Raw genomic sequence first — 23,583 nt, 5'->3', positions numbered from 1 at the left:
GGTAGTTAGCGGTGCCTGGTCCTTAATAATCATGCTTAATTACAAGGCGAGCCTTTATACGCGAGCATGCGAAGAGATCCGGCAGGCATGCAGCGGGGTGGAGCACGAAGGAGGCTGTGCTGCTGCTAGTTCTTGGATCTTCCAGTGATAGCAGCGGATCGATATGAGGCGGACCGGCGGGTTGGTACGGAGGATGGAGGATGTTTCTCCCTGTCTCGCAGTGTGTCCAATTATGCTGTGTGGATGACATTCTCCTAGTTTGGCATTGTGGGTGTATATACAGTTTGGTAAACAGAATGATGGGTGACGTCATCTACAGGCACCTGTATGTGCTGGACAGATAGATGCTTGTGATCAGCCAAGAAGCAATCAATGCTTACCTGGATCTTCATATGCGTCACAGAAGTCGCAGAACCAGCGTAATTGCAATACACCGGCAGTGTATTGTAAACCGAGTAAAATACCTGCAGGCATGGATGGAGAGGGACGGATGGGTCTCTTGCGTAAGAGCAGTTTGCACAGCCCCCGAACCGGCGCTAGTGGCCTTAGCGCTGCAGGCTAGACCCTGCTAGCCTACCAGGCCATTTCGCTGCGGTGCATTAGTCATCCGTCCCAGGAACCTGTTGCAAGAGGGCCCCCTTGCCTTGGCTGGGAGTGTTAGATCTGCCGACTGCCGCAGATCCCGGGTCTGGAAGGGCCGGGCGATTGGTTGCGGCGTGTCCCAGTGGGGCTGCCTTAAAACAGCCTCGTGGGGTTGTGGGGTTGCTTCCTGACAGGTCTAGCGTTGTTGCCATGCGGTAAAGCCATTATTCTCCTGTTCCTTGGGTCGAGCTCGTCCTTGGGTCGACCACGTGGAGTTAACCTTGGAATTCATACGAAGGCCCAGTCAGACCTGGAAGGAAGCGTTTCGGTCACGCGATTTCAACTAGCCAACTACCTTAGGTAGGTCGCTATCCGGACTCCAGGCCATGGAGATCGGCATCAGGGTCCTGATTCTGACGGCCCGTGGCCCAGACCTGTGAGTCTTATCCTTCTAACCGCGGGCTAAGATCCTTCACCGGTCCCCCGCCAACACACGAGACCTTGGAGCGAATCATTCCATTCGACTCCTCCCGTCTGCCACAAGAGTTGTAGATACCAACACCGCAACCAATCACACGCTCCAGCCGGCGTTTAGCTTCACGACCTGTCCGTCCAGGAAATGACGAACTGTCGATCGCAATACCACGTGACGTAGGTGGAAGGGTCTGGGATGGGGTTGTGGCTGCAGAGTCAGTTGGGATGAGGCGCCCAGGCACTCTCAACCTTGATTTGCCGCACCACGGTCCCGTCGCGATGCACCATGACACGGTCAGACTCTTATCTCATCATGATCTTCACAGATTCCCCCGTCCACTGCCGGATTCTGTCTGATCGTCGTCTACGTTACTCGTCCGCATACTCGGGGGGAGGCGAATGCCCAAGGCGGCGGGAGGCAACCGCCCGGCGCCGGGCCCTGCGTTGACGCGAGTCGAGATGTCGACCCGCGCTTTGGCGAGGCCGATGGCCGGGACGACCCAGTCGCCACAGCTACATTGCATGCCCTGCCACGCAAACTTGCCGATGTTGAACCCGCACGTCGTATTGGGACAAGTCAGTCGCCCGGACAGGGGGGCGTCGGAGCCGTAGGGAGACAGTTCTTGCGAGTCTCCATCGCTGTTGGGGAAGAGGCACGGACGCATCCACGTCAGTGGGTGTAGGAAGACGTGTGCGCAGTCTGTCGATGGCCGCGCATCTTTCTGTGGGCCGTGGGGGACAACAAACGGCGTTGTGGCCAACGTCCGTCTATCTCATCAGTATCGGATGCTGAAATTATCAACACGGGAAGGGGGAGGGTTCAGTGGGACGAACCGGCATTTGCGACATTTAATCTCTGTAGCTCGATCAGTAGGACCTTGCGGCCGAAGCGGCTGTTCATCTTCGAACAGCACCGACTTCATCTCCGGCGCACGCCCGCATGCCACACTCTCCTCCACTTCGCGGCGATACAGCCACCGACTGTACAGCGGGTGGCCGGTGACGTCGTCTGGACAGCCCATCTCACGGTAGACGGTCAACTGCTCCATAAACCCGTCATTCGGCTCACAGAGAGGTCGACTCTCGCGGATGATGGCCAGTGCTGCCTGTGGCGTTAACGCTGCCCTTTGTTGGTGAAGCATATAAGCAATGCAGACGGTGGCGGAGCGGGACTTTCCCATTGCACTATGTCCTGTCAGGGCATATTCTCTCTAGTGGCGTCGTATGCTATAGTCTCTTGACAACCAGGGCGGGGCGGCAACGCCACGTGAAATGCAAGGTTCACAACGGTGGATTGAGGGGAAAACGCCGTTCAGTGATGGAAAGCACAGACATCTAGAATAGGAAACCTGGACGAGAATGAAAGTTTCACTGACCAATGAACAAGAACGCTTCCACCGGCGTCTAAGCCGGACTGGATGAACTGAACGGCGGACGGGAAGTGCTCCAGAAGATTCTCATCGTCGACATCGTCCACTTCAATGCGGTGGTGCTGGTAAGATGCAAAAGTTTCTTCGTTTGGTTGTAGTCTTAACACCGAAAGTATATGTGTGATGTTTGCTCTAGCCAGGGCCGCTTTATTCTTGAGCGCAAAGATGCTACCGACGGGTAGGTCAGCTAGCGTTCGGATGAAGACTCTCTCTATTTTCCTTGATTTCGTTGACCGGTATGGACCTTTCCTGGGTAGGGAGATATCCTATCAAGGAAGTCGAGTACGGCACTGGGGCAGGACAACCAACCCTCCAATGTAGATGTTCAGACCAGGGATCCGGTCCATGGCCATGATGACGAGAGTTCAGAGCGTTTCGGAGAAAAACATGAACAAATCAAAGATCTAGTCACGGTCTATTGGACACGAGGTGTGATGGAGAGTACAGGCGTCAAGGCGATGCAAGTTTGATAGGGTGGACATCGAACGCTGTTTCTGATGTCGAGCCAAGACGTCGGGGCGACGGCGGTGATTGGATGCCCGCCGGAGGGACGTTGCGGCACGGGGCGTTGTAGTTAGGGTATAGGGCAAGGGCAAGGGCAAGGGTTTATCAGCATTGTCACCTCAGGCACCCCCCGGGTTGAATACCCCGCAAATAATATGGAGCCTTATCGTAGGAACACATGAAAGCCTTCCCCATCTTACGTACCTAGGAAGACTTACTGTGCGACCGCCATGGGCCTAGTCTGCGCCTCCAGTCCTGTCCCACATTGCGTCCAGTTTGTCGTACCGCGGTCCAACCAGCGCCATCTGCATGGAACAGAACAAATGGAAGTGGAGAGAATGTCAACGAGGACATTTCAACCGACGGATGGAAGGGAAAAAACCCCCTCCTGTCCTCAATACGCCAGCATTCGAGGGCGGCAAGACGTCGGATACTTCCAATCTCCGTGTAATGATTATTGGCGCTCCGTCCGCGCCAAGTTTCAGACACGGGTTTCAGATTTGGACCGCTTGAAACCGCACTTTAGTCGCGCAGGTCGTGTCGATCTGTCAACCACATATCGGGACAATGAGTCTGTGCGACGGCCATCCAAGTGCATTAGTGCGTATGATCTAGTCCAGCCACGACTGGCTGGACGGTACCAGATAGGACGATGATCCATGGGAATCAACAGGATGTCTGCATTAATTGACTGGAGTCAAACGCATATGGTATAGTTAGTTGTATGGTGTACCGGGCTAGATGAACCGCGCAGTTACGTGGACATGGACCCTGGCCAAGAAACCCCATAGGCACCGACTAGGTAAATAATGCTTAATTCCCCGATAGGGCAATGATCACACTGATCCAGCTATGCGCAGAGGATAATTAACTATCTTCCGCTGCATTCTGACTCCGTAACTAACACATAGATAGCTGGCGGACGTGACCTTGCTCTGTCCCAGTACTACTCGTACAGGTCTGTGCACCACTTAACCTGCAGCCTGTTAAGGCTTAAGGCTGACGTCGTCCTGTCCGATGCAGTCTAGCGGTGCTTAGCTCGTACCGGTCCCTTTTGCCTGTCTTGAAAAGTATGACCCCTGTCTCAGTTCCGCGAGGCGCGCCGTGTGTATGACGGACCATAAGACAAGACGAGCTATTACTGGCATACCTAATAGGCCATGCGATTATGGAGTACGGGCTCGTTACATCGCTAGCGGATACATTCCGAATGAGGAGGTCCAGAGCCGACCTTCAATACGACCTCCGGCCTATCTCGCACACCCAGTCCCAATTAATTAACTCGCGCCATCAAGACGAGGAAGGGAGGGGGGCAGGGGCAAGGGAAGGGTGGCCACTAGCGGTGTCAGACCCGCGATCTAGAAGGATGCTAGGGCAATGGCAAAATGACACCGGCCCGTTGCCTTACAAGGAAGAAAAGGCTAACTTTGACTGCGCACCCAATCCGCTGGATTGCCACCACCACCATCATCATCACTGTGGATGCATGCGTGCGTATTCTGCCCGTGTGATACCTGTGGGAAGGGTGCGTCAGACGGTAAAAAGGGAGGGAGTGAAACCCTGTCTTTCGTGGTTGGGTTGTCGATTGCATATCACCCCCCGGTGGGCGGAAGAATGGGATATTTTGAGGGGCAAAGGGTTTCTGATCGTCATGCTCGATACAAGCTGAGAGGATGCGAAGTGAAGTGGCAAACGGATTGTGAAGTTTTTGGTTGACTTTTTTACTACAGTGTCCTCTGTAGATCCTGAGTTTGCTGCCTTGTTTTTGGGTAGTTTCGGAGGGGATGGTCGATTGATATCCAATGGACCGTAGCACTGGCGCGCGGGTTATCCAATCTAAAAAAGGCGGATGAATTTGGGTTAAAAGATGGTACGATAGTCAACTAACTACCTACCTACCTAGCTACCTAGACTCGGCGGGTTTCTCTGAGAACAACTCTCATAATCCAGTCACACTGCAGGGTGCCGTCATACTATCCCCGGTCTTGGCGAGCCAACACTGACGATAGGTGGTAGTATTCCCCTGTATTCTGGGAATTACGACGACTGCACCTCCCCTATTTCTCCTATTTTCTGCCGAGAAGGAGTCTCTCGTATTGGAGATTTCCCCTCGGATTGCAAGGTGCGACGACGGGGGATGCCAAATGACAGCACTGTGGCAGTGCATGTATCTAAGGCCATAGTGGGGGCCGCTAACGGCGGGTCCAGCAGCACAGGGCCAGTCAGCGTTGCAGGCTGCTTGTCCGGTGGGGCGGGTCTGCATCAACAGTCGGGTTGCGCTGTCCTCGGTACCCTGGATCCAGACAGTCGAAGCCTGGATTGCTGATTCTTCTGGAATCCTGCGTACGTCCGTCTCCTGGGCCGGTACGGGCGGGGAGGGGTGGTATGGTCCGTGTTCTGAGCGGGCTTCTGGTTCTGGTGTCGGGGAACAAGGAGGGTACTGGGTAGGTATTTTCAAAAAGAACCGAATGGAACTGGGGGGAGGCATCGAATATGGAGTAGGGATCTGGAAGGGAATGCTCATCTCGATACCAGACTATCTACCCTCCACAGGTGGGTAGACTGCCTGACCCGCAGGTTCTGTCATGACCAGCATATTGTACATACGTACTTAAAGCACACGTTGATGAGCAAGGGATGTCGATGGATTGGCATGTTTCGCTTATAAGGTGGAGGAATAAGGCCGAACAATGACTACTGAGGGAGGTGGTATTGTGATTCGGCTGGTTGAGAAACCTTGATGATGCCAGAATGATTCCCCATAGCGGATGGAGTCCCTCAGAGGCAGACCAATCATCCTGTTCCCCTAGTGGACGATGAAATAACAATCTTCCAGCACTGCCTCATTCCAAACCGCTTGTCCCCAGTCGCCTTGCCCACGGTCACCACCAACCAACTCGGCTAGTCTAGTCTGCTGTTCACCGCTCGAGGGAATTTTTCTTCTTGTGCCTTTGTTTGACTCACTGGGCCCAAGTGATTGGTGTGCGGTTTCTGGATGATGAGCTGTCCACGACAGGGCAAACGGAGTAGGACTGTAGGGCTTTTCTCTGGAATAATGAACAGAAAGTGTCAATCAACTTAGTGCAGTAAGGTAACTCCTCCCGGGGAAGATTAAAGTTTCCTCTCTCGTGGGCCAATAATGGACACCAAGTTGGAGCGTACGATCATCTCTGTTGGACGAAGCATGGATCAGACAGAAGCTCACTCCAGTCACCCCAGTTATTCCTGTTAACGAGAATAGGTAACTATTGAGTATTCAAGAGGTTTCGTCATGTTACACTTTCTCACAGCAGATGGCTTGCCCGAAAAGGAAGGTCACCACCCTGCCCGGTACTAACTAACTAACTATATGGACCGAGATGATTAGACGGAGCGCCCATACGGATACGTCGAGTGGTTCTTGGGTCGATCCGTCCAACGTGTCGGCCACCCATCGCTTCTAGCCCTGCCATTATTTCCGCTGGAGTCATCCCCTAGTACGGAGTAGCTCACGAGTCGATTAGGTTCGCTTGAAGACGCTAACCACCCCCCAGCATCAGGCAGGCGGGGAATATAAACGTAGATGCCTTGAGCAGTCGTTGCGTAGTCGTTTTATTCTTATGGACTTAGACATATGATGAACATCTTCACTCGTGGTTTGCAAATTCCACGGGGAGAGGTATTGTGAGTACAGGCGTAATATTACCTCACGTACTGCAGAGTGAGTACTGAGGTGTACCTACCTTAGTACATTGGACCCTTTACCGGGGTACTAACCTGGGAAGATTGAAGACCCTTGGACGTAATAATGAACAGTGATCCATAGCAAAAACAAGAATCAACAGAGAATCTACGGAGTACAATAGGTACTCTGTACCTATGTATAGTGCTACGACGGAAAGGGGCGTCTACAGCAGGCCCTGGGTCAAATTACCGCTGCACCGAAAAGGGATGGTCCACCGCGACCAAACTGCAGTCGCCTGCGGTTACTCAAATACCAGCCTTGTATCATCCGTGAATGACCTTAATTGTTGTTGTCTTTTTTCTTCTTCGATTCTTTTCATTATTGGATTTGTCGTCTTCTTCGTTCTTCTCTTTCTCCAGCTGAGAAAACCTCTCTACCCGATCATCACTACCCTTACAACGCCCCTCCTATTTGACGGAAAGGCCGGAAGAAAGAGCTGAAAGAGGATCCTGCAAAGCTGCCACCACGAGGCGGATAACCAAATAAAATTACAGCCTTGTAGGGAGCCGACCTGCTGTACCTGTCTCCGTCTGTCTCTCTCTTACTTTAGGGACCAAACCAATACCTTAAAAGTCCATGGACGGCGGTGGTGGTGGCATCACCGTCGGATTTTCCTCGCCTCCCGCCCATTCGGCCTACCTACATACATAGAGCTCTGCGGCCTTCATCTTCGCCTCCCTCGCCTCCTCCTTTCTTGCCTTGTACCTCTCCCACCCCGTCGGCCTGAGGCCCTCCTTTCTCCTCTTTCCCAGGCCAGGTGGTGTCGCTGAAAAAGAGACATACATCACACGTGCCTTTCCATCCTTTCCTCTTCTTTCTCCTCCAACACCACACCACTACCACCTTTTTCTCTTCCTCTGCCTCCCCTTCTCATCAGTCCGTTCTTTTCCCCTGTCTGGTCTGGTCGCTTGTTTGTCCTTTTTCTTTTCTTTTTTTTTTCGTCCGAATTATCCGGATTTACGCCATCTCATCTGAAAGGTGCCCCAGAGGAACGCCCGGTCGTGTCTGACGCTCCCTCTGCTCCACGGTTCGGAGACCCTGGATTGCATATCTGGCTTGTCCTCCATTGCATGATTCGTATCAGTCTATTCCATCCCGCCACTATCTGAACCCAGGCCTCTCATAACACCCCAAGAAAGACATTCCAGCATGCGGTGTGGTCCCTGCGCCAGTTCCCCTCAATAACTTGCCGCTCTCCGGCGAATTGATGGCACACAAACTGTTTCGCAAGGCTGTGCGTGACGGTTACAGAAAGCCGTTGAGGTAGCGAATCGCCCGTTCAATCCTTCCCTGTTCTAGTGTTTCTTGCGTTTTTAAATTACGGTGCTGGAACGAAAAGGCTGTTCTGGGTGAGGTCGGTCACATTCAGCCCTATCCATTATCCATTTACTGCCACTATCGCGAGACCATCATTCTGACGGCCTCCTAGATTCTGAGATCATCTCTCTACCGGACAACTATTTCGGTCCTTTCTCTCTGGCTCATTGATTATCTTACGACCAATTCGCCAAGAATCAGAAGCGGGTTCTTCTGTTCAGGCGTCCCAGCAGATCACCATCCATCTTTAACTTCTCGGCGGCCGCCTCTCCTTAGGCTCATTCATGATTACATGATATTGGTCCTGATCTTCTCGACGCATCTATTCTTCTCTGGTGTTGATCCGTGAGCATTGGTCGATTCTACTGTACCATGGACTTTCCGCGATTCTCGCCACCCTCCATCAACGTGCATGAGTACAACAGCGGTTATGATCATCGCCATTCCAACGAGAGACCTTCATATACCATGACTGGACATACCTTCTCGCCCCCAGGGCCCTTGCCCATATCGACCTCATCGATAACAACATTTGCGCCACCGCCACTCCCTCCCCCATCTCGCATTACGGACCTCGATTACGGTTACGACGCTGGATGGCTCCACGCCAATCCCAAAGGATCCTCAGCTACCAAGCTCGCGCCAATCAATCCCGGTTCAAGCCTCTTCGGAGGTCACCGTCGCCCAGAGTCCATCCCCCGATCTGATCGCATGGCCTTGGACGAACTCGATGGCCGACAAAGCGGATTGCCCGTATCCAGAAGCCCCGAAGCTCACATCAAAATCGAGCCCCCACCCCCGGTGGACGAAGGCTTTCGGAATGCCATCTCAATCACCCCAACGAGCCCTATGTAAGTACCTACGACGAAGCTTCGAGTCCGGTCTTTCCATTTTTTGCGAACGGCAGTCTGTGCTTGTAGTTCTGGTCCTATCTTCATAATTCCCCCCTCAAGTGTGCCAAAGTGTGCATGTTTCCAAGTTTCTGTACTGACCACATGATTACAGTCTCAAAGGCGAAAGAGACTTCTCTCGACGGAGTGTGAAAGATTCGTCAGACGCATACGATCAGCACCTCTTGTCCAAGATAGGCAAACCGCTTTCTCCGCGGCAGTCGATCAGCGTCGGGAGTGAACCTCGAACTACATTGTCCACCTTGCCCATTCCGCAGAGGCCCTTTGGAAGCTTACCCTCCCCGGGTGGCTCGGAGGGATCCACTCTCGATGTGCGGTGGTCCACCAGCTCTCAGTCTGGGGGGATCTCCCCCGGTACTAAACTTGGCTGGAAAGACTACATCGGGTGTCGGAGTCCGAGTGTTGAAAGCAGCGCCCCGTCGTCCGCAGTAGACTACGACCACTCAGCGTACCTGCGTGATCTATCCCGCCGCCGCGCGGGCGGAACGACACCACACTATGACGAAACACTCAGCCTCCCTAGTCGCTCAAATCGAGGAAGCTACGATCAGGGCGTGTTCTCCGATATCGAGGGCGACTATTCCACCGACGAGTCATTACCGTCGCGGTTAATCAATCTCCGCGAAGCAACACCCCCCTACTTGGATGCAGCAAAATCTGGGATGAAACGAAGAGCTTCTTCTCCGCCACGGGAAGCCATAACCGACGACAGACACGTGCTTCACGTCACAACGAGTAATGGCGATTTATCTCAACGAAGAACCAGCGGTCACCCGTTCACAAATACCCTCTCGGTCAACACTGGATATGCGCCAAGTCACGGGAGCCTCTCTGCTGCATCGTCTCTGAGCTTACGGACATCCGGATCGTATTCATCGGCAGTTCTATCCGGGGGGGGAAGCAGTATAACCAGCGCATCAACATATGACCGTTCACCGGGGCGACTTTCTCCCAATTCCGATCTCGACACTCTCCACGACAAGTCTCTTCTGAACGCAACCTCTCCCGGTGGCCTTGCGCCTCCGGCCCCCAGACACAGTCTCCCGGGACCAACGTCTCTAGACGCACCCAGTACGAATGCGGCGCGCAAGCTGTCCCTGCAGGGCCCTGCGAGCGCACCCAAACCACCTGGGTCTAAAATGAGTGGTCTGTACATCTGCGACTGCTGTCCCAAAAAGCCCAAGAAGTTTGAAAGCCCAGAGGAGCTTCGGTAAGTAGCCTCCCTATTACGGTCTGACGTGTCTAATCGTACCTTCTAGGGCCCATGAGATGGAAAAGCAATATTCGTGTCTGTTCTGCAACAACCGGTTCAAAAACAAGAACGAGGCCGAGCGCCACCAGAACTCTCTCCACCTGCGTCGTCACTCCTGGTCCTGTGCCGCCTTGCCGTCATATCAGGCCGCATTCCACCCCTCGTCTGCACCGTCTAGCCAGACGACTTCCGGTCCTTCCCACGACACCTGCGGCTACTGTGGCGAGGAATTTTCAAACTTCCCTCAACCGGACTGGGACCGCAGATTCGAGCATCTTACATCGGTGCATAAATTCGGAGAGTGCAACAACGCCAAGAAGTTCTACCGTGCGGACCATTTCCGGCAACACCTGAAACACAGTCATGCTGGTACAAGCGGGAAATGGACGAACATCTTGGAGAACGCCTGCATGAAGGAAGAGACGCCGCCGGAACCGAAGAATGCCAGCAGTACGACGGGCTCTACGGCCCCGTCGACGGGCGGATCCCTCGCGTCAAACAAGATCAACGAGGTGCTCGGCGGTTGTTGACAATCACTGTGCTCCGTTGGGGTTTGATAGGCTCGACGCTGCTGTTGCAAAACGGCAGCTCATGCTCCGCCCTTGGCTTTGACCTGGCCACTCGGTCAGGGATTTGATCTCATTTGCATATGTTTTTTTGCGACATCATAAACTATACTCATTTGCTTCCCATCTCCCTCTTTTGGGTGAACTCGACCCAGCCATTTACCGCGGTAGTATCTGCGACGCTGCTAACCTCTTTGTACTCTCTACACTTGGCCTGCTTTCATGATGCTCTCTGTACCACGCATTTGGATGTCTGTCTGCGATGTTGCATACACTGGCAGGAGCAAATGATGACAATCGGACAGCCACCGTGATGCGAACATGACCTTTGCCTTGCTTGTTCATACTTTCTTCTATTCATTTGTTTTGTTGTTGAGCCTTTGGGGAGGGAAAATTCGGAGTCTGGGACATTTCTGGCGGGAGGAATCGTCGGTTTGGGTTGTGTGTTGCGTGCGAGCGCGGACTTCTTTGTCACTAGCCCCATTTTTAGTTTTCTGTTGCTTCTCGCTTCTCTTGACGCTCTGATCATTTCGCGCTGGGTGGTCGGCTTGTGACGGCTTGCTTGAGTCACCCCGGGCGCATGGTTCGTGTACATAGACACTGTATATGAGATTTGAAAGAATCAACGAAAGATATACAGATTGCGGCGTCCAGACTACCGTACAATAAGCCCTAGGTATGAAAATAAATACCGTCACCACCCATTACATCGGTCAAATCAATCAACTAAACGCCTGATCCATGCATAGCTAGCCAAGAGACGAAAGCCTAGATATCGAAACTCCTATCGTCTTGTCTTTGGTCATGAATTTTGTTCCTTCTACGGCTCATCACATCCTCATATCGACACTACTGCCAAAGGGATCAATTTTCATCCACGAGTCCAGCGGCCTCCCTAGCGAGCCGGAGGTCTTTGCCCACGAGCCCAATATCTTTGAGATAGAGGCTGAACGCGGCGAGGAGGTCCGCCAGCGAGGTCTTGAGTGTGTCCAGGACGAGCTCGACGTCCGGAACGCGGCGCGCCGCGGCCTGCGCCTGGGGGTCGCTGGACGGCGGGAACGTCACGTCCGTCCAGTGGGCGTCCAGACCGCCGTGGACGAAGGCCTCGAGCGTCATGACCGTTTCGGTGAAGAGGCGCACGACGCCGGGGACGTCGGCCTGCACCTTGCCGTACTGGTCTTCCTGGAGACTAGCCACGAGGAGCTGGGTGAGCGACTCAATAGCGTCGACGATCGAGCACAGGCTTGCGTGCGGCGCGCCGAGGACGATGCCGGACAGGCGGCGCGCGTACGTCTGGCGGAAGAGGCGGCCGATGGGGGAGCGCAAGGCCTGCGCGAGGAGAGGGTGCAGGTTCTCTGGTTTGCTGGTGGACGGGGCTGCGAGCAGCTTGAGCTCCTGCGAGGGACGCGAGGAGCTTCTGTTTGCGCTCGGGGCTGAGCATCGCCGACGACGCGCGGTCGAAGACGTCCCTGGCGCGGGCGCGGGCGGTCGGCGTCCAGTCGGCGGACTGGCCGTAGGACCGGGCGGTGGTGCTGAACGCCTCTCCGATGCGCTCCTGGCGCGACGAGGCCTTGGGGGAAGGGGCAAAGAAGTTGCCTTCTTTGGGAGGGTCGGTGAGCCGTGGCAGGGTGTGGAGGACAGGCTGGGGTTTTTCGGTTTCGGGGGATTTGGCGGCGCTTGCAGGAGGGTTTTGTTTTTCGTCGATCCGGGTGGTCATGCCTTTGATCACTTCTGTTGCTGCCTCGAGGATCTGCGTCCAGGCGGCACCACCTTCGCGGTCGATGTCGTTGAAGATCGCCTTGCGCCGGTCAGGGAACTGCTGGCTGATGAAGCACAGCTCCCAGAACGCAAAGGCTTTGACGGTCTCTTTCTTTGCTTTCAGTCCGGTCAGCAGACTTCCGTTGGGGTCCTTGGCTTCTGATGTCAAGGGTTGTCCTCGCTTGAGAGGTTCCTTGCTGATGAACACGGAAAAGAAAAGGTTGGCTGTTTGCCAGCACAGGACCAGTAGTCCTCCGGAGAAGATAGTGCGAGGCACCAGTCCTAGACCGATCCCTGGGAGGAATCCTGGCGGGTCTGCGGCAGACCGGGGGAAATCCCAGAACAGTCTCGCCCAGTACATGGTAAAGCTCCAGGCGGGACGTCGGAAGAGAACGGTGTACACCACAGGGAAGGTTCCGGCGACTATGGTACTCCGGGCAAACCCATCCAGGATTAGCCGAGGGAGAGCGGCCTGGATCCGCTTCGACACCGAGTCCAGGGGATGGGTTCTCTTGTCCGTAGCGCCTGCAGCCCGCTTCGCAACCGGGATGGGAACCTGGTCATAGTCGTAGTAGAGGTGCGCAACCGATTGCACAACTGCCAGGAGAAAATGACAAGTATAAAGGTAGATGGGGCGTTCGTTTAGGCTTGCTCGTTCGTGTGGCCTAGGATCTTGTTAGTCTATCATACAAACAGCGGAACACATCACACATACCGAGCTCGCTTTACCCATTCCATATGGACGTCTGTCGGCACGGACCATTTGTAAATCTCACTGAACCACCATGCAGAAAACAGATACCATCCAAATGTCTGCAAGATGTTGAGCGGGACAAGGTATTTGAAGGTGCTGATGGGAGAGCTAGTCGTTCGCGAGCCAATGTGCATCTGACCAACACGCAAGACGAAGACAACGAGACTGGACAGGAACAGTAGAATTGTGCGGATTCCACATGCGCCAATTGGAAACCATGCCCATAGTACTGGCAGAAAAGACCTGGTTAGCTGCATTGAGCACGAATGGCTGCCGCCTTTCGCCCAACAATGACTTACAGGACGCTTTTTGGCCGATCAAGAATGACACAATGTAACAGACGAGCAGCGCAAGTGCCGAAGCATGGACGAACCGCCGATGTAGCGCAGATGTCAGAATGCGCCGGTATGGGCGCGGCCGGGCGGGAGCCATGATGCAAGCTAACAAGGACAGTTGACGATCTCTAGCTCGAGGGGTATCCAACAAATCACAGCATGATCAAGTACGCGAGATTTTAGAGCTCCCTGTTCGTTTTCAAAGCGCCGAAGACCAAGTTGACGGGGAGAAGAGCTCGAATGGCGCGGCGACGGAGACGTTGGCGGCGGCATGCGGCGATTGACGAAGCTTTTTTTGGACAAAAGCATCAAAACACACCAGCCACAGTTCATCGATCACGTGGTTAATCACTGCCACATGAGCTCATCGCAGCCTGCAATTGCAGGCATCAGCCCAGGCAACCAACCACCTGATAAGGTAGCATCTATCATCATCCGCTCTCCTTCTCCTCACCTCCTCATCTCCCGTCGGCACCTCTCCCTATCATCCACCATGTCATTCGATCGGCTTAACTCCCTAGAAGCCCAACCTACAACGTTACGTCGTTCCGATGACCCGCAGTATCGAGATGATCCCGAATTCCACCGCCTTACGGAGTCTCTATCCAACCAACTATTCAACTTGACTTCAAACATCACCCGCTTGTCGGATCAGATCGCACTCCTAGGCACAAAGCGCGACACAGAACGGGTGCGCGAGCGCGTTCATAATCTTCTGGAACAGACTCGATCCGGCTTCAAGGATGTGGGAGAGGGTATCAAGAAGGTCCAAACTTGGGAAGACGTCAATGTAAGCCCTAGGCTATCGCTGCTTCTTCATATGCACATGCTAACACAAATACACAGCCTTCCCAAAAATGGACACAACAGAAGTTGTCGACGGAATTCAAGGCCACACTAGACGAGTTCCAGACGGTGCAGCGCCGGGCCCTGGAGAAACAACGAGCCTCCGCAGTTGCTGCTCGCACCGCCGTCGAAGAAGGCCATCATGCTCCGGAGGAGGCCGAAGCCCACCAGCAGGAGCAACAACTTACGGAACAACAGCCCCGTCTTGCGAATCAAGACGAAGTCGATTTCCAGGAGGCTTTGATCATCGAGCGCGAAACGGAAATTCGCAACATTGAGCAGAGTGTTGGAGAACTCAATGAGCTATTCCGGGATGTGGCACATATCGTCCACGAACAAGGTGGTCAGCTGGACATCATCAGCGAGAATGTTGAACGAGTCACCGACAGCACTCGCGGTGCCAATGTCGAGCTCCGTAGTGCCAGCAGACACCAGAAGAATGCGCGTAACAAGGCGTGCTGTTTGCTCGTTATCCTTGCTGTCATTTTGGTAATTATCGTTTTGGCTGCTACACTAGGCTAAGTCTGAGCGATTTGATGACGCCTCTTTGCAACTGGTGGCTTTGCTCTTTCTTCATGATATCCACCGATGTATGGTTAACTGTACGCTTGTTTGATCTGTCTTATCATTATTTTTATGGATTTTATGACCATCAGGCGCATATGGAGCGAGGGAACTGCTTTTTCAACATCCGCTTATGTCTTCTTGATTTTTATGTCCATTGATATTTGAGTTGAGTATCATACACTGTGGTATACAAGAGTTATACATGAATCACGTCGCCCAAGCCGGTATTAAAACGCCAATTTCGCCCTCTATATGCACAGTTGGAAGTGCTTCACAGTCCTGCAAAGCGGCTGAACCTCATCCGGCAACCTTCCCAGGTGTTCATTTTCGGGCGTACATCCAGATAGAAGCTGAGTTTGCCCGGTCCAGCGTTGGCAGCCAATCCAGCATTGCTGCTACCTCCATCGGATTTCCCTTGGTAGAAATCGATCACGTATTCAATTCTCTCCCCGCCGCATCTTTCCACAACCCAGTCATGTCGATCAAAGGGCAATTGGTAACCCATCAGATTATTAAGGCGAGCACGGGGGCTCAGGAACTGGGGGTCAACACCCAGCCCGCGGAACGAATACAGCTTGGGGCCCCCGCACTTCTTGCTTCCAGGGTCTGACCGGGGGGCCTGGCTTTCCCAGTCGAGGATTTGCTGCCAGGCACGCTCGTTGACGGCGTTGTGAATAGGAATGATCGACGCTACGGACGTCGCCAGTTCAGAGGGGGAGGTGGTGGAAGCCGGAGTGTTTCCTTTGCGCATCAGCGCTTCAAAGAATTGACGTTCCGAGGGATAAATCCAGTTTCCGGTCTTCTGGTCATGGCCGGTTTCCGCCTCCGCATTCGACGGGGTGCCATGAGATGCGGCTGAGGACGAGTACGGCGATGGAGGGACGGCCGGGGCTCCCTGGGGTGTCGGATCTATGGCTCGAGGAATACTGCTAATTTCGCGATCAGTCGACAATGGACGCTGCGATTTCGCTTTCGGTTTGTCGTCCGATTCTGCCCCAGGCACCGGGTGAGGAGGCGCGGCACCACCGGAAGCCTTGTGTTGTTGCAGCCATATCTCACGGGTTTTGTGGTCGACGGGACATTTCGCCGCCGGGTCGGACTCGGCTGGCGAAGGCGAGGGCGTGCTTGCACCGGCACCCATGACGACCGCGAGGGTGGGAGGAATGCGAGGGTGTTAAAGAGTCTCACTGCCGGGTTGAAATGGGGTGGATCTGATTTGACTGTGACAAAAGAGTATGAGGGCGGTGAGAATGGGCAGTAGTTTTTATTCTTCACCGCCTCCGAGTGTTTGCTTTACCCAACAGGGAAATCCCCATCATGTCTTCTCGCATTGCCCCCTATCTCATCCCATCCTCTCCCATTTACAACTCCTCTCCCTCGCCCGTTTCCCTCCTCTCCATTGGTGCGAACCTGATTTCCTTGATTCACAATGGCTGATACTACGGTCTTTCGCGCTACCACCACCGCCCCCGTCAACATTGCGGTCATCAAGTAAGCCCACCTGTGCCCCGCCATTCCTGCTCATGACAACGCCCAATCGATAACATTCGATGCTGATCGCGATTCTGTAGGTACTGGGGAAAAAGAGATCCTTCTCTGAATTTGCCTACTAACTCATCTCTCTCCGTGACCCTATCCCAACGCTCTCTGCGCACCCTCACCACCGCCTCGTGCGCGGCTCAGTACCCCTCCCAGGATGAGTTAATCCTGAACGGCAAACCCCAGGAGATCCAGTCCTCGAAGCGCACCCTCGCCTGCCTTTCGAACCTGCGCGCTCTCCGCAAAGCCCTTGAAGATGCGAACCCCTCCTTGCCCAAGCTGTCCACTCTTCCTCTCCGCATCGTCTCCGAGAACAACTTCCCCACGGCCGCTGGCCTCGCCAGCTCCGCCGCCGGTTTTGCCGCCCTCGTTCGTGCCGTCGCAGACCTCTACCAGCTCCCCGATTCGCCGCGGGATCTCAGCCGTATCGCTCGTCAGGGATCTGGCTCGGCTTGTCGGTCGTTGATGGGCGGATATGTGGCCTGGCGCGCGGGAAGCCTCGATGACGGAAGTGATAGTCTGGCCGAGGAGGTCGCTCCCGCATCCCACTGGCCAGAGATGCGTGCGATCATCCTGGTCGTCAGCGCCGAAAAGAAGGACGTCCCCAGTACCGAAGGCATGCAGACCACCGTCGCTACCTCCAACCTGTTCGCGACCCGCGCAACATCCGTGGTCCCCGAGCGCATGGCTGCCATTGAGACCGCAATCCAGAACCGTGACTTCCCCGCCTTCGCGGAGATCACCATGCGGGACTCTAATGGCTTCCATGCCACCTGCCTGGACTCCTGGCCCCCGATCTTCTACATGAACGACGTGTCCCGCGCTGCGGTTCGCCTCGTGCATGATATCAACCGTGCCGCTGGCCGCACCGTCGCCGCATACACTTTCGATGCTGGCCCAAATGCTGTCATCTACTATCTCGAGAAGGACAACGACCTCGTGGCGGGTACGGTTAAGGCTATCCTGGGTCCCAACACAGAGGGCTGGGATGGTCCCTTCTATGAGCCTCTGAAGAACACCACCGCTCCCGGAGTTCCTCTCGATAACGTGGATTCCCGCGCGCTGGCTGTACTCAAGGATGGTGTGAGCCGCGTGATTCTGACTGGTGTCGGGGAGGGCCCGATCAGCGTCAACGACCACCTTGTTAATGAGAAGGGTGAAATTATCTCTCAGTGAGCCCGATGGCATGGTCTAAACAAACTACTTAAGATGCAAGCATTGTTACAGTGCATAGTTGCTTGGCAGATACCCAACCATTACATTCTTGTTCAGGTTCAAGCTACCTGCGTTCTGAGTTTATTGCTGAAAAGCGGCAGCGAATGTGTTTCACGGAAATCTCACGATACATATGGTTTGATTAATTTGACTACCTTATCTGACGAAATAGAATGGCAAGTTCCTGGCACTACTACGCAAAGACTGCATCGTTCAAAGACCTTCCGGACATGATTTTTCTATGTCTATTGATAGGAAAATTGGGGTTACAACTTAAATCCAGGCTTTTAGCTAAGCAACGCCGACGACTTCAGCTCCTTCACCGGCGGTACTTCCTTCAGACCCGTCCCTCCTACCTCCGTAGAAGTAATGCTGTCGTAGAACACCTTCTGTGACCCCGTAGGCTTAATCATTTCGCCTGCATCTTCCGCAGCCTGCAACTCCCCTCCCGACGTCGTCTGCTGAACAGCCACATCAAAGACCTCCTCCCGACTCTCAGCGCAAAGCTTCAGGACCTCCTGCATCGCCTTCTCGATGGCCGCGGCCCGCTCCCGCATACCACGGCGCAGGAGCGCATCCACAAGACCCTCAGCCTCGGGAACGGTCGAGTTCACTCGCTCGATGAGTCGACGCACACTGTTGACGAGATACTCCTCCTCATACACGGTACCCTTCTTGCCGCGCGCACGCTTGCGCTCCTCGCGTCGACGCGTCTTCGACGTCTGCCGCGACGCCGTCGTCTTCCCCGTGTAGCGGGTGTACATCGTGCGCCCTGCAAGTGTGGACGCGTCCGTCGGCGCCAGCGAGACGTTATCCGGGATATCCACGCCCAGCTCGCCGGTGGTGGGGTCGCCGCCGAAGTAGGCGAGCGGGTCGGCGGCGCGCCGCACGCGCAGCTCGCGGATGCGCGGCACCTGGGCGTTGAGCTGGCCACGGAAGTCGGCGAGGAGGTCCGTCATCGAGCCCATCGAGTCGGCGAGGCCGGCGTCCACGATCTCCGGGATGAGGGCTTGGTGGCCGTGCGTGGCGAGCAGCCGGGTGGCGTCGGCGAAGCGCGAGCCCCGACAGTAGAGGCGAGCGGCGCCGGGGATGTCGTGGAGGTGCTCGGCGTGGATCTGAGCGGCGGAGACGTAGTCGCGCGACTCGTCGGTGAGCGTTGTGGCTAGGGTTGTTGCGTGCGAGCGCAGCTCTTCTGCGGAGAGTGGGACCATCATCGCGCAGTACATGGACTCGCGCCAGAGATGGGCGAGGTGATAGCATTTGTAGGCGTCGGTGTAGAGGGAGAGGGATTCATATGCTGGGGTTTGTCAGTAGTTGCTGGCTGCTGGGTAGAGGGAGGTACGTACCGATGCCTGCGTCTTTATACATGGACTGGTCGTAGAGATAGTCGGCGTAGATGTGGGTGATGTCGTGCAGTTGCTCAGGCTGGTACTTGTAGACGTCGATGGCGTCCTTGTACAGAACGTGTTTGATGGCATACGCCCGCAGTTCGTCGTGGGCATTGAGCTTGTGAAGATGGCGCAGAGCCTTGGCCCAGCGTCCCAGGTAGTTATCAATCTCGAATTGGCGTCGAGTGTCGGGGAGCTTTTGGAGCTTACGCAGGAACGGGAGATATTCGCGAGGATCCTAGATACAAAGTCAGGGACGTGGGTATGCGTTGATTGGGAGATAGTCTTACCCGCTGGGCTTGCTGAGCAACCAGCAAGGTGAGTTCCAAATCGTAGAGACCCAGTGCGTTGTCATACAGACGATTGGCGTCTGTCAAGAAGCACATATGCTCGATCGCATCCTCCGCTTGCTCAGGGCTCTCCTCTATATAGAGTCAGCATGGTGATACAGTTTTTGGGCAGGATATTCCGTACCTCGCAAGCGCGCAACCAACCGAAGTCCTGACTCCAGATCTGGTGGGGATTTGCAAACATGGGCAGTAATCAGGTTATGCAGATTTGTGTCCATTCGCTTTTCCAATAGAGCGAGAAAAGCATCGCAGATCCGGTTGACCTTACTCTTACCCAGTGCTTTGACGGGAACGTTTCCATTTGGCTGCGTGTCATCGGATGCGGCGGTCTTCAGTGTGTCCTTGTAGAGTGTCTGAGAGACATCATCCTCGCTATACGGTGTTAGATGGTGAATTTTTGGGCAAAGATTCTGGACCATACCTCAACCGTGATAGAAACTCGTCAATGAAATCGACCCTCTTCACTTGATCAACAAATAGATGAACACTTTCCATGAATTGTTCAGGCGCATAATCGTGGATGATGTTCATGTCCACCATTTGGCTGCGACAGGTCAGGTACGCAGACCGGTAGTCCTTCCGGTCAATAAAGGAGCGGATACCAGCCAGCACAAGAGCTCGGGGATAGATGGTCTCGATATTTCCACGGGGCATTTGCAAAGTCACCGCGAATATCGTCGGCATCACGGTCACCAAGCGTCCGCCACGTTCAATGCTTCTGCAACGCTCGTCCGTCTCTGGGGTATCGGGCGGCACATCCATCACTACGGAAGGGTCAATGTCAGATGCAAAGCACGCGAGGATTTGTACTGACCTTCAGCTCTTGTCAAGTGGACGAATTTCAGTAGGTGCTGGGAGGTAGTAAATACCACATGGGTTTTCGTGACGAGGAACGAGGTGCAGTTCTTGGCGAGCAGACGTGTATTCGCATATAGAGCTCCAGTCCTTGTCAAAGAAATGAGAATATGCTTGTTGTTGTTAGCATATCTTTCATGCGAACGAAGTTACGTAGTGGTTACCTCGTCTTCGGATAGAACAGCAGCTTCGGCCCACTGCGTGTCAACAGCAGGTCCTTCTGTGTATGGCGCAACGACTAGCTCGCCGGATGAGTCGGCCTTGACGGTGGAGTACGCAATTGATTGACCTGGCTGGCCAGTATGAGAAAGCCACAACGCTTCATGTGTTAGACTTGCGAATATCGACACCAATTGCTCCGAGTCAGCTGCGTGATAAATAGTGTTGGTCTCTCTGGTCTCCAGTGTCGTCCGCTCGACTGCGGTAGCGTTCGGACCACTACTCTTCAAAATGTATACTTCGGTCTCGTTACGGAAGGCAATCTGTCGTGGTCGACTCTCTGGCGCGCCTGACAACGGATAGCTAGATTCAAGAATGGGCGGTGCAATAGGACGGGTCTTGAAGGACCACATGAACACAGAGAACCGATCCTTCATGAGAACAGCAATTCGGGTACCGGATTTGCTAAACGCGACGTCGACGATGTTGGAATCCAGGGCCACTTCATTGTGAGCCATGGGAGGAGGAACACCCGACAGTCTCAGGGGCGTCAATTTCAGGATTTCTTGCAAGTTAGCATTGTTTTCAGACAGCAAGAACTAATACTTACTTCCGTCAATAACAGCAACTGCCCCAACATCGTTAGGCGGTACAGTTGAACCGTGGGCGACATCAAAGACAAAGTCCATGTCTAATATAGAGCCTGCGCGTGTGTCAGTAGTAGAGGGACAAGGACATGTTGTTATCGCGTACCAGATGCTCCAGCGACAAAACGCAGGGCTTTCTCTTGATGCCATTTGAAAGCGAACAGGTTCGGATACTCAGGATCGACCATCACAGGCACTTCCTGCTTGAGATAATAGTGGTAGTTGCCCATAGTCCAAAACTGCACTCTATCCTTGAAGTGAACAGCGAGCACAGTGGAATCAATATTCCAACTCAGATGAATATTCGAGGCCCATGAGGATCGCTCTTCTTCGGTAAGACGAAGCGTGAATTCTCCATGGCGCAAGCCATTCCTTTCAAAGAACACAACGTCAACCCGTCCCTCTAATCTCTGGATACCCGCAATGAGATTTCCGTACGGTCTCCAGCTGAGTGCGGATTCTAGCCCGTCAACTGGCTCGCTGACACTGTCAAGTGTACCTTCTCGTGAATACACCCGGATGACACGGCGAGAGCCTTGTTCAATGCTGTTCACCGCAACGTACGCACCATCACCCCGCCAGCTGATAGTGGTCTTTCCGTCGTCATTGCTACTCAGCTTACCCTCGTCGACCTTCTCAGGGACTGTAGGGTCACGCAGAGCTTTGGCTCTCTTTCCTTGGAACTGGGTCTCGCGCTTGCCCCAGCCAACGGAGACATGCTGAGACGCCTGAAGATCTTGGGGGGTGAGGGTAATCTCTGCCACATTTTCAAACTCGCGAGTCATGTACAAGAACGTGTTTGCTCTGGTGGTCAGAGCGAGGAGCTCTTCATCAGGAGACCACGCGGCAGCTGTGATACCGACATCAACCGAACCCAGGATTTCGATCTTGTCCTCGCCGGGCAGAGGTTCCTCGCGAACAATGATAATGTCGCCTCCTTCGAGTACCAGACACGCACTCAGGTTGTCGGCAAAATAATGAAGTGAAAGCACCCGATCACAGGCGAGGCCTGGCAACGGACACGGCGCATCCCACGATGCGATGCATTCAAATACATCTGCAGCTACCGGGTCCGAAAAGTAAGTGTCTTGACGCTTTCGTCTCAGCTCTATGACAGGATTTGTCTCGGTCGGACCAAAGGTGCAAATGACAGCGTCCGAAGCTGTATCCCACGCCGTTGCAGTGAGAGGGAGCTCATTCTGAAGCTGCACCTCGGCGTGGCGCACGTTTTTCAGGTTGCGCATTTTGGAGAGTAGTCACGGTTACCCCGCCGCCATGTATCAACAAAAGTCCACGGCAGATGGAGATGGGAGTCGCAAGTGAAGGAATAATTAAAGGAACCGGTATACTCTCCGGCGAAGGAGTAGTAAAGAGACGGTATGCAGCTAGTAGTGTTTTGCGGAGGTTGGTGTTCCCAGCGGAACTCGATATCAAATGCGGACCCGAAGATTTTAATTTTCGAACAGTCAAAAAATAATCGACCAATGACTTCATTCATATTCTAAGGTGCATCAGACCATCCACAACGACAGTCCATGAGTTATCCCACCACCGCGACAATTGATCAAGTTGAATTAGCTGCGAAATATACAATTACTTTAAAAGATCAAAGGTGATGAATTCTCTAGCTTTGTACACAATATCCGAATACTTCCAACGTAGGATACAATTTCAACCACGTCCCCATGCCCCAGCTCTCCATGGCGCGGAGAAATACAGCGCAGAACAGCATTTAGCGGGTCTTGTAGGTTTGCCAGACTAGAAAAGCACATGGTTAGTCCATTGAACCTGACCAGCCTATAAAGCTGGGTGAAACACATACCAGCAATGGCGAAGGGAGCACCGAAACCGGTAACTAGAGGTCCACAGTTAGCGACTTCCGCTGTATATCTTCGACGACGAATCAATTGGTGCGCACGAACCCATGAAAGCCCAGTATCTCCAGAAGAAGTACTTGGTCAGAGGGTTGAAGGGGATGTTGGAGCGAGGACCCTCAGCGTAGTGGTAGGGGCTGCCGAGCTGGGCGCGGGTGGTGGAAAAGCCACGGCGGGCAACGAAGGAGGTGGCCATGCGGGCCCGGAGAGCGGTCGCAGCGTTCATCTGGCCGGTGGGTTAAAGATGCAATTCGCAAAGCGTCCGGTATAACGTCGAGTCACCTACCTTGAGTGAAGTAGCCGAGAGCAGGGGAATGATCGAGGCAATGGACTGACAGGCGGGAAGAGCAGGAAGTGGAACGAGCAGTGTTCGGCGGCTCCCCGGAAGGAAGAGTCACGTGAAATACATTGACCTCCGAACAGCAAGTTTCTCCGGCGGCAGTGCCCGTCGGCCAATCACACGGCGCCTTCCCCATCGGGATTGTGAAATTTCTCGGTGCGATCATCCCCAAGTCGTTCGACAAGAATCGCATTTC

General features: G+C 54.1%; 8 protein-coding genes across 8 annotated transcripts; 3 read left to right on the top strand and 5 right to left on the bottom strand.

The window, feature by feature from the left end:
- Positions 1-1,376: 1,376 nt before the first annotated feature.
- On the bottom strand, positions 1,377-2,839 carry dspC (dual specificity phosphatase YVH1; the record flags this gene model as incomplete). The annotated part of the gene is made up of 4 exons (XM_001214681.1): positions 1,377-1,824; positions 1,891-2,241; positions 2,433-2,585; positions 2,796-2,839. 4 exons carry the CDS (start codon positions 2,837-2,839, stop codon positions 1,377-1,379), a joined length of 996 nt encoding a protein of 331 aa, XP_001214681.1.
- A 5,564-nt stretch (positions 2,840-8,403) lies between these two features.
- On the top strand, positions 8,404-10,724 carry znfA (putative C2H2 finger domain protein; the record flags this gene model as incomplete). The annotated part of the gene is made up of 3 exons (XM_001214680.1): positions 8,404-8,882; positions 9,037-10,152; positions 10,202-10,724. 3 exons carry the CDS (start codon positions 8,404-8,406, stop codon positions 10,722-10,724), a joined length of 2,118 nt encoding a protein of 705 aa, XP_001214680.1.
- A 900-nt stretch (positions 10,725-11,624) lies between these two features.
- On the bottom strand, positions 11,625-13,704 carry ATEG_05501 (nucleoporin NDC1; the record flags this gene model as incomplete). Its single annotated transcript, XM_001214679.1, has 4 exons — positions 11,625-12,089; positions 12,133-13,183; positions 13,234-13,501; positions 13,572-13,704. The coding sequence occupies 4 exons, from the start codon at positions 13,702-13,704 to the stop codon at positions 11,625-11,627; spliced, it is 1,917 nt and encodes a 638-aa protein (XP_001214679.1).
- A 396-nt stretch (positions 13,705-14,100) lies between these two features.
- ATEG_05500 (SNAP receptor PEP12) lies at positions 14,101-14,975 on the top strand (the record flags this gene model as incomplete). Its single annotated transcript, XM_001214678.1, has 2 exons — positions 14,101-14,397; positions 14,454-14,975. 2 exons carry the CDS (start codon positions 14,101-14,103, stop codon positions 14,973-14,975), a joined length of 819 nt encoding a protein of 272 aa, XP_001214678.1.
- A 474-nt stretch (positions 14,976-15,449) lies between these two features.
- Positions 15,450-16,161, bottom strand: ATEG_05499 (cytochrome c1 heme lyase CYT2; the record flags this gene model as incomplete). Its single annotated transcript, XM_001214677.1, has 2 exons — positions 15,450-15,478; positions 15,522-16,161. The coding sequence occupies 2 exons, from the start codon at positions 16,159-16,161 to the stop codon at positions 15,450-15,452; spliced, it is 669 nt and encodes a 222-aa protein (XP_001214677.1).
- Positions 16,162-16,449: 288 nt separating this feature from the next.
- Positions 16,450-17,735, top strand: mvd1 (diphosphomevalonate decarboxylase MVD1; the record flags this gene model as incomplete). The annotated part of the gene is made up of 2 exons (XM_001214676.1): positions 16,450-16,511; positions 16,592-17,735. The coding sequence occupies 2 exons, from the start codon at positions 16,450-16,452 to the stop codon at positions 17,733-17,735; spliced, it is 1,206 nt and encodes a 401-aa protein (XP_001214676.1).
- A 513-nt stretch (positions 17,736-18,248) lies between these two features.
- ATEG_05497 (Elongator subunit IKI3) lies at positions 18,249-22,417 on the bottom strand (the record flags this gene model as incomplete). The annotated part of the gene is made up of 10 exons (XM_001214675.1): positions 18,249-18,256; positions 18,334-19,071; positions 19,121-19,400; positions 19,453-19,586; positions 19,637-19,884; positions 19,934-20,276; positions 20,327-20,480; positions 20,532-21,091; positions 21,137-21,229; positions 21,280-22,417. 10 exons carry the CDS (start codon positions 22,415-22,417, stop codon positions 18,249-18,251), a joined length of 3,696 nt encoding a protein of 1,231 aa, XP_001214675.1.
- Positions 22,418-22,905: 488 nt separating this feature from the next.
- ATEG_05496 (cytochrome c oxidase VIIc family protein) lies at positions 22,906-23,273 on the bottom strand (the record flags this gene model as incomplete). Its single annotated transcript, XM_001214674.1, has 3 exons — positions 22,906-22,931; positions 22,996-23,028; positions 23,096-23,273. The coding sequence occupies 3 exons, from the start codon at positions 23,271-23,273 to the stop codon at positions 22,906-22,908; spliced, it is 237 nt and encodes a 78-aa protein (XP_001214674.1).
- Between the last annotated feature and the right edge of the window lie 310 nt (positions 23,274-23,583).

Source organism: Aspergillus terreus, genomic scaffold (genome assembly GCF_000149615.1).
Source record: "Aspergillus terreus NIH2624 scaffold_7 genomic scaffold, whole genome shotgun sequence".
Taxonomy (NCBI): domain Eukaryota; kingdom Fungi; phylum Ascomycota; class Eurotiomycetes; order Eurotiales; family Aspergillaceae; genus Aspergillus; species Aspergillus terreus.
Note: the sequence above shows the minus strand (reverse complement) of the source record. Positions and strands in the feature narration are given on the sequence as shown.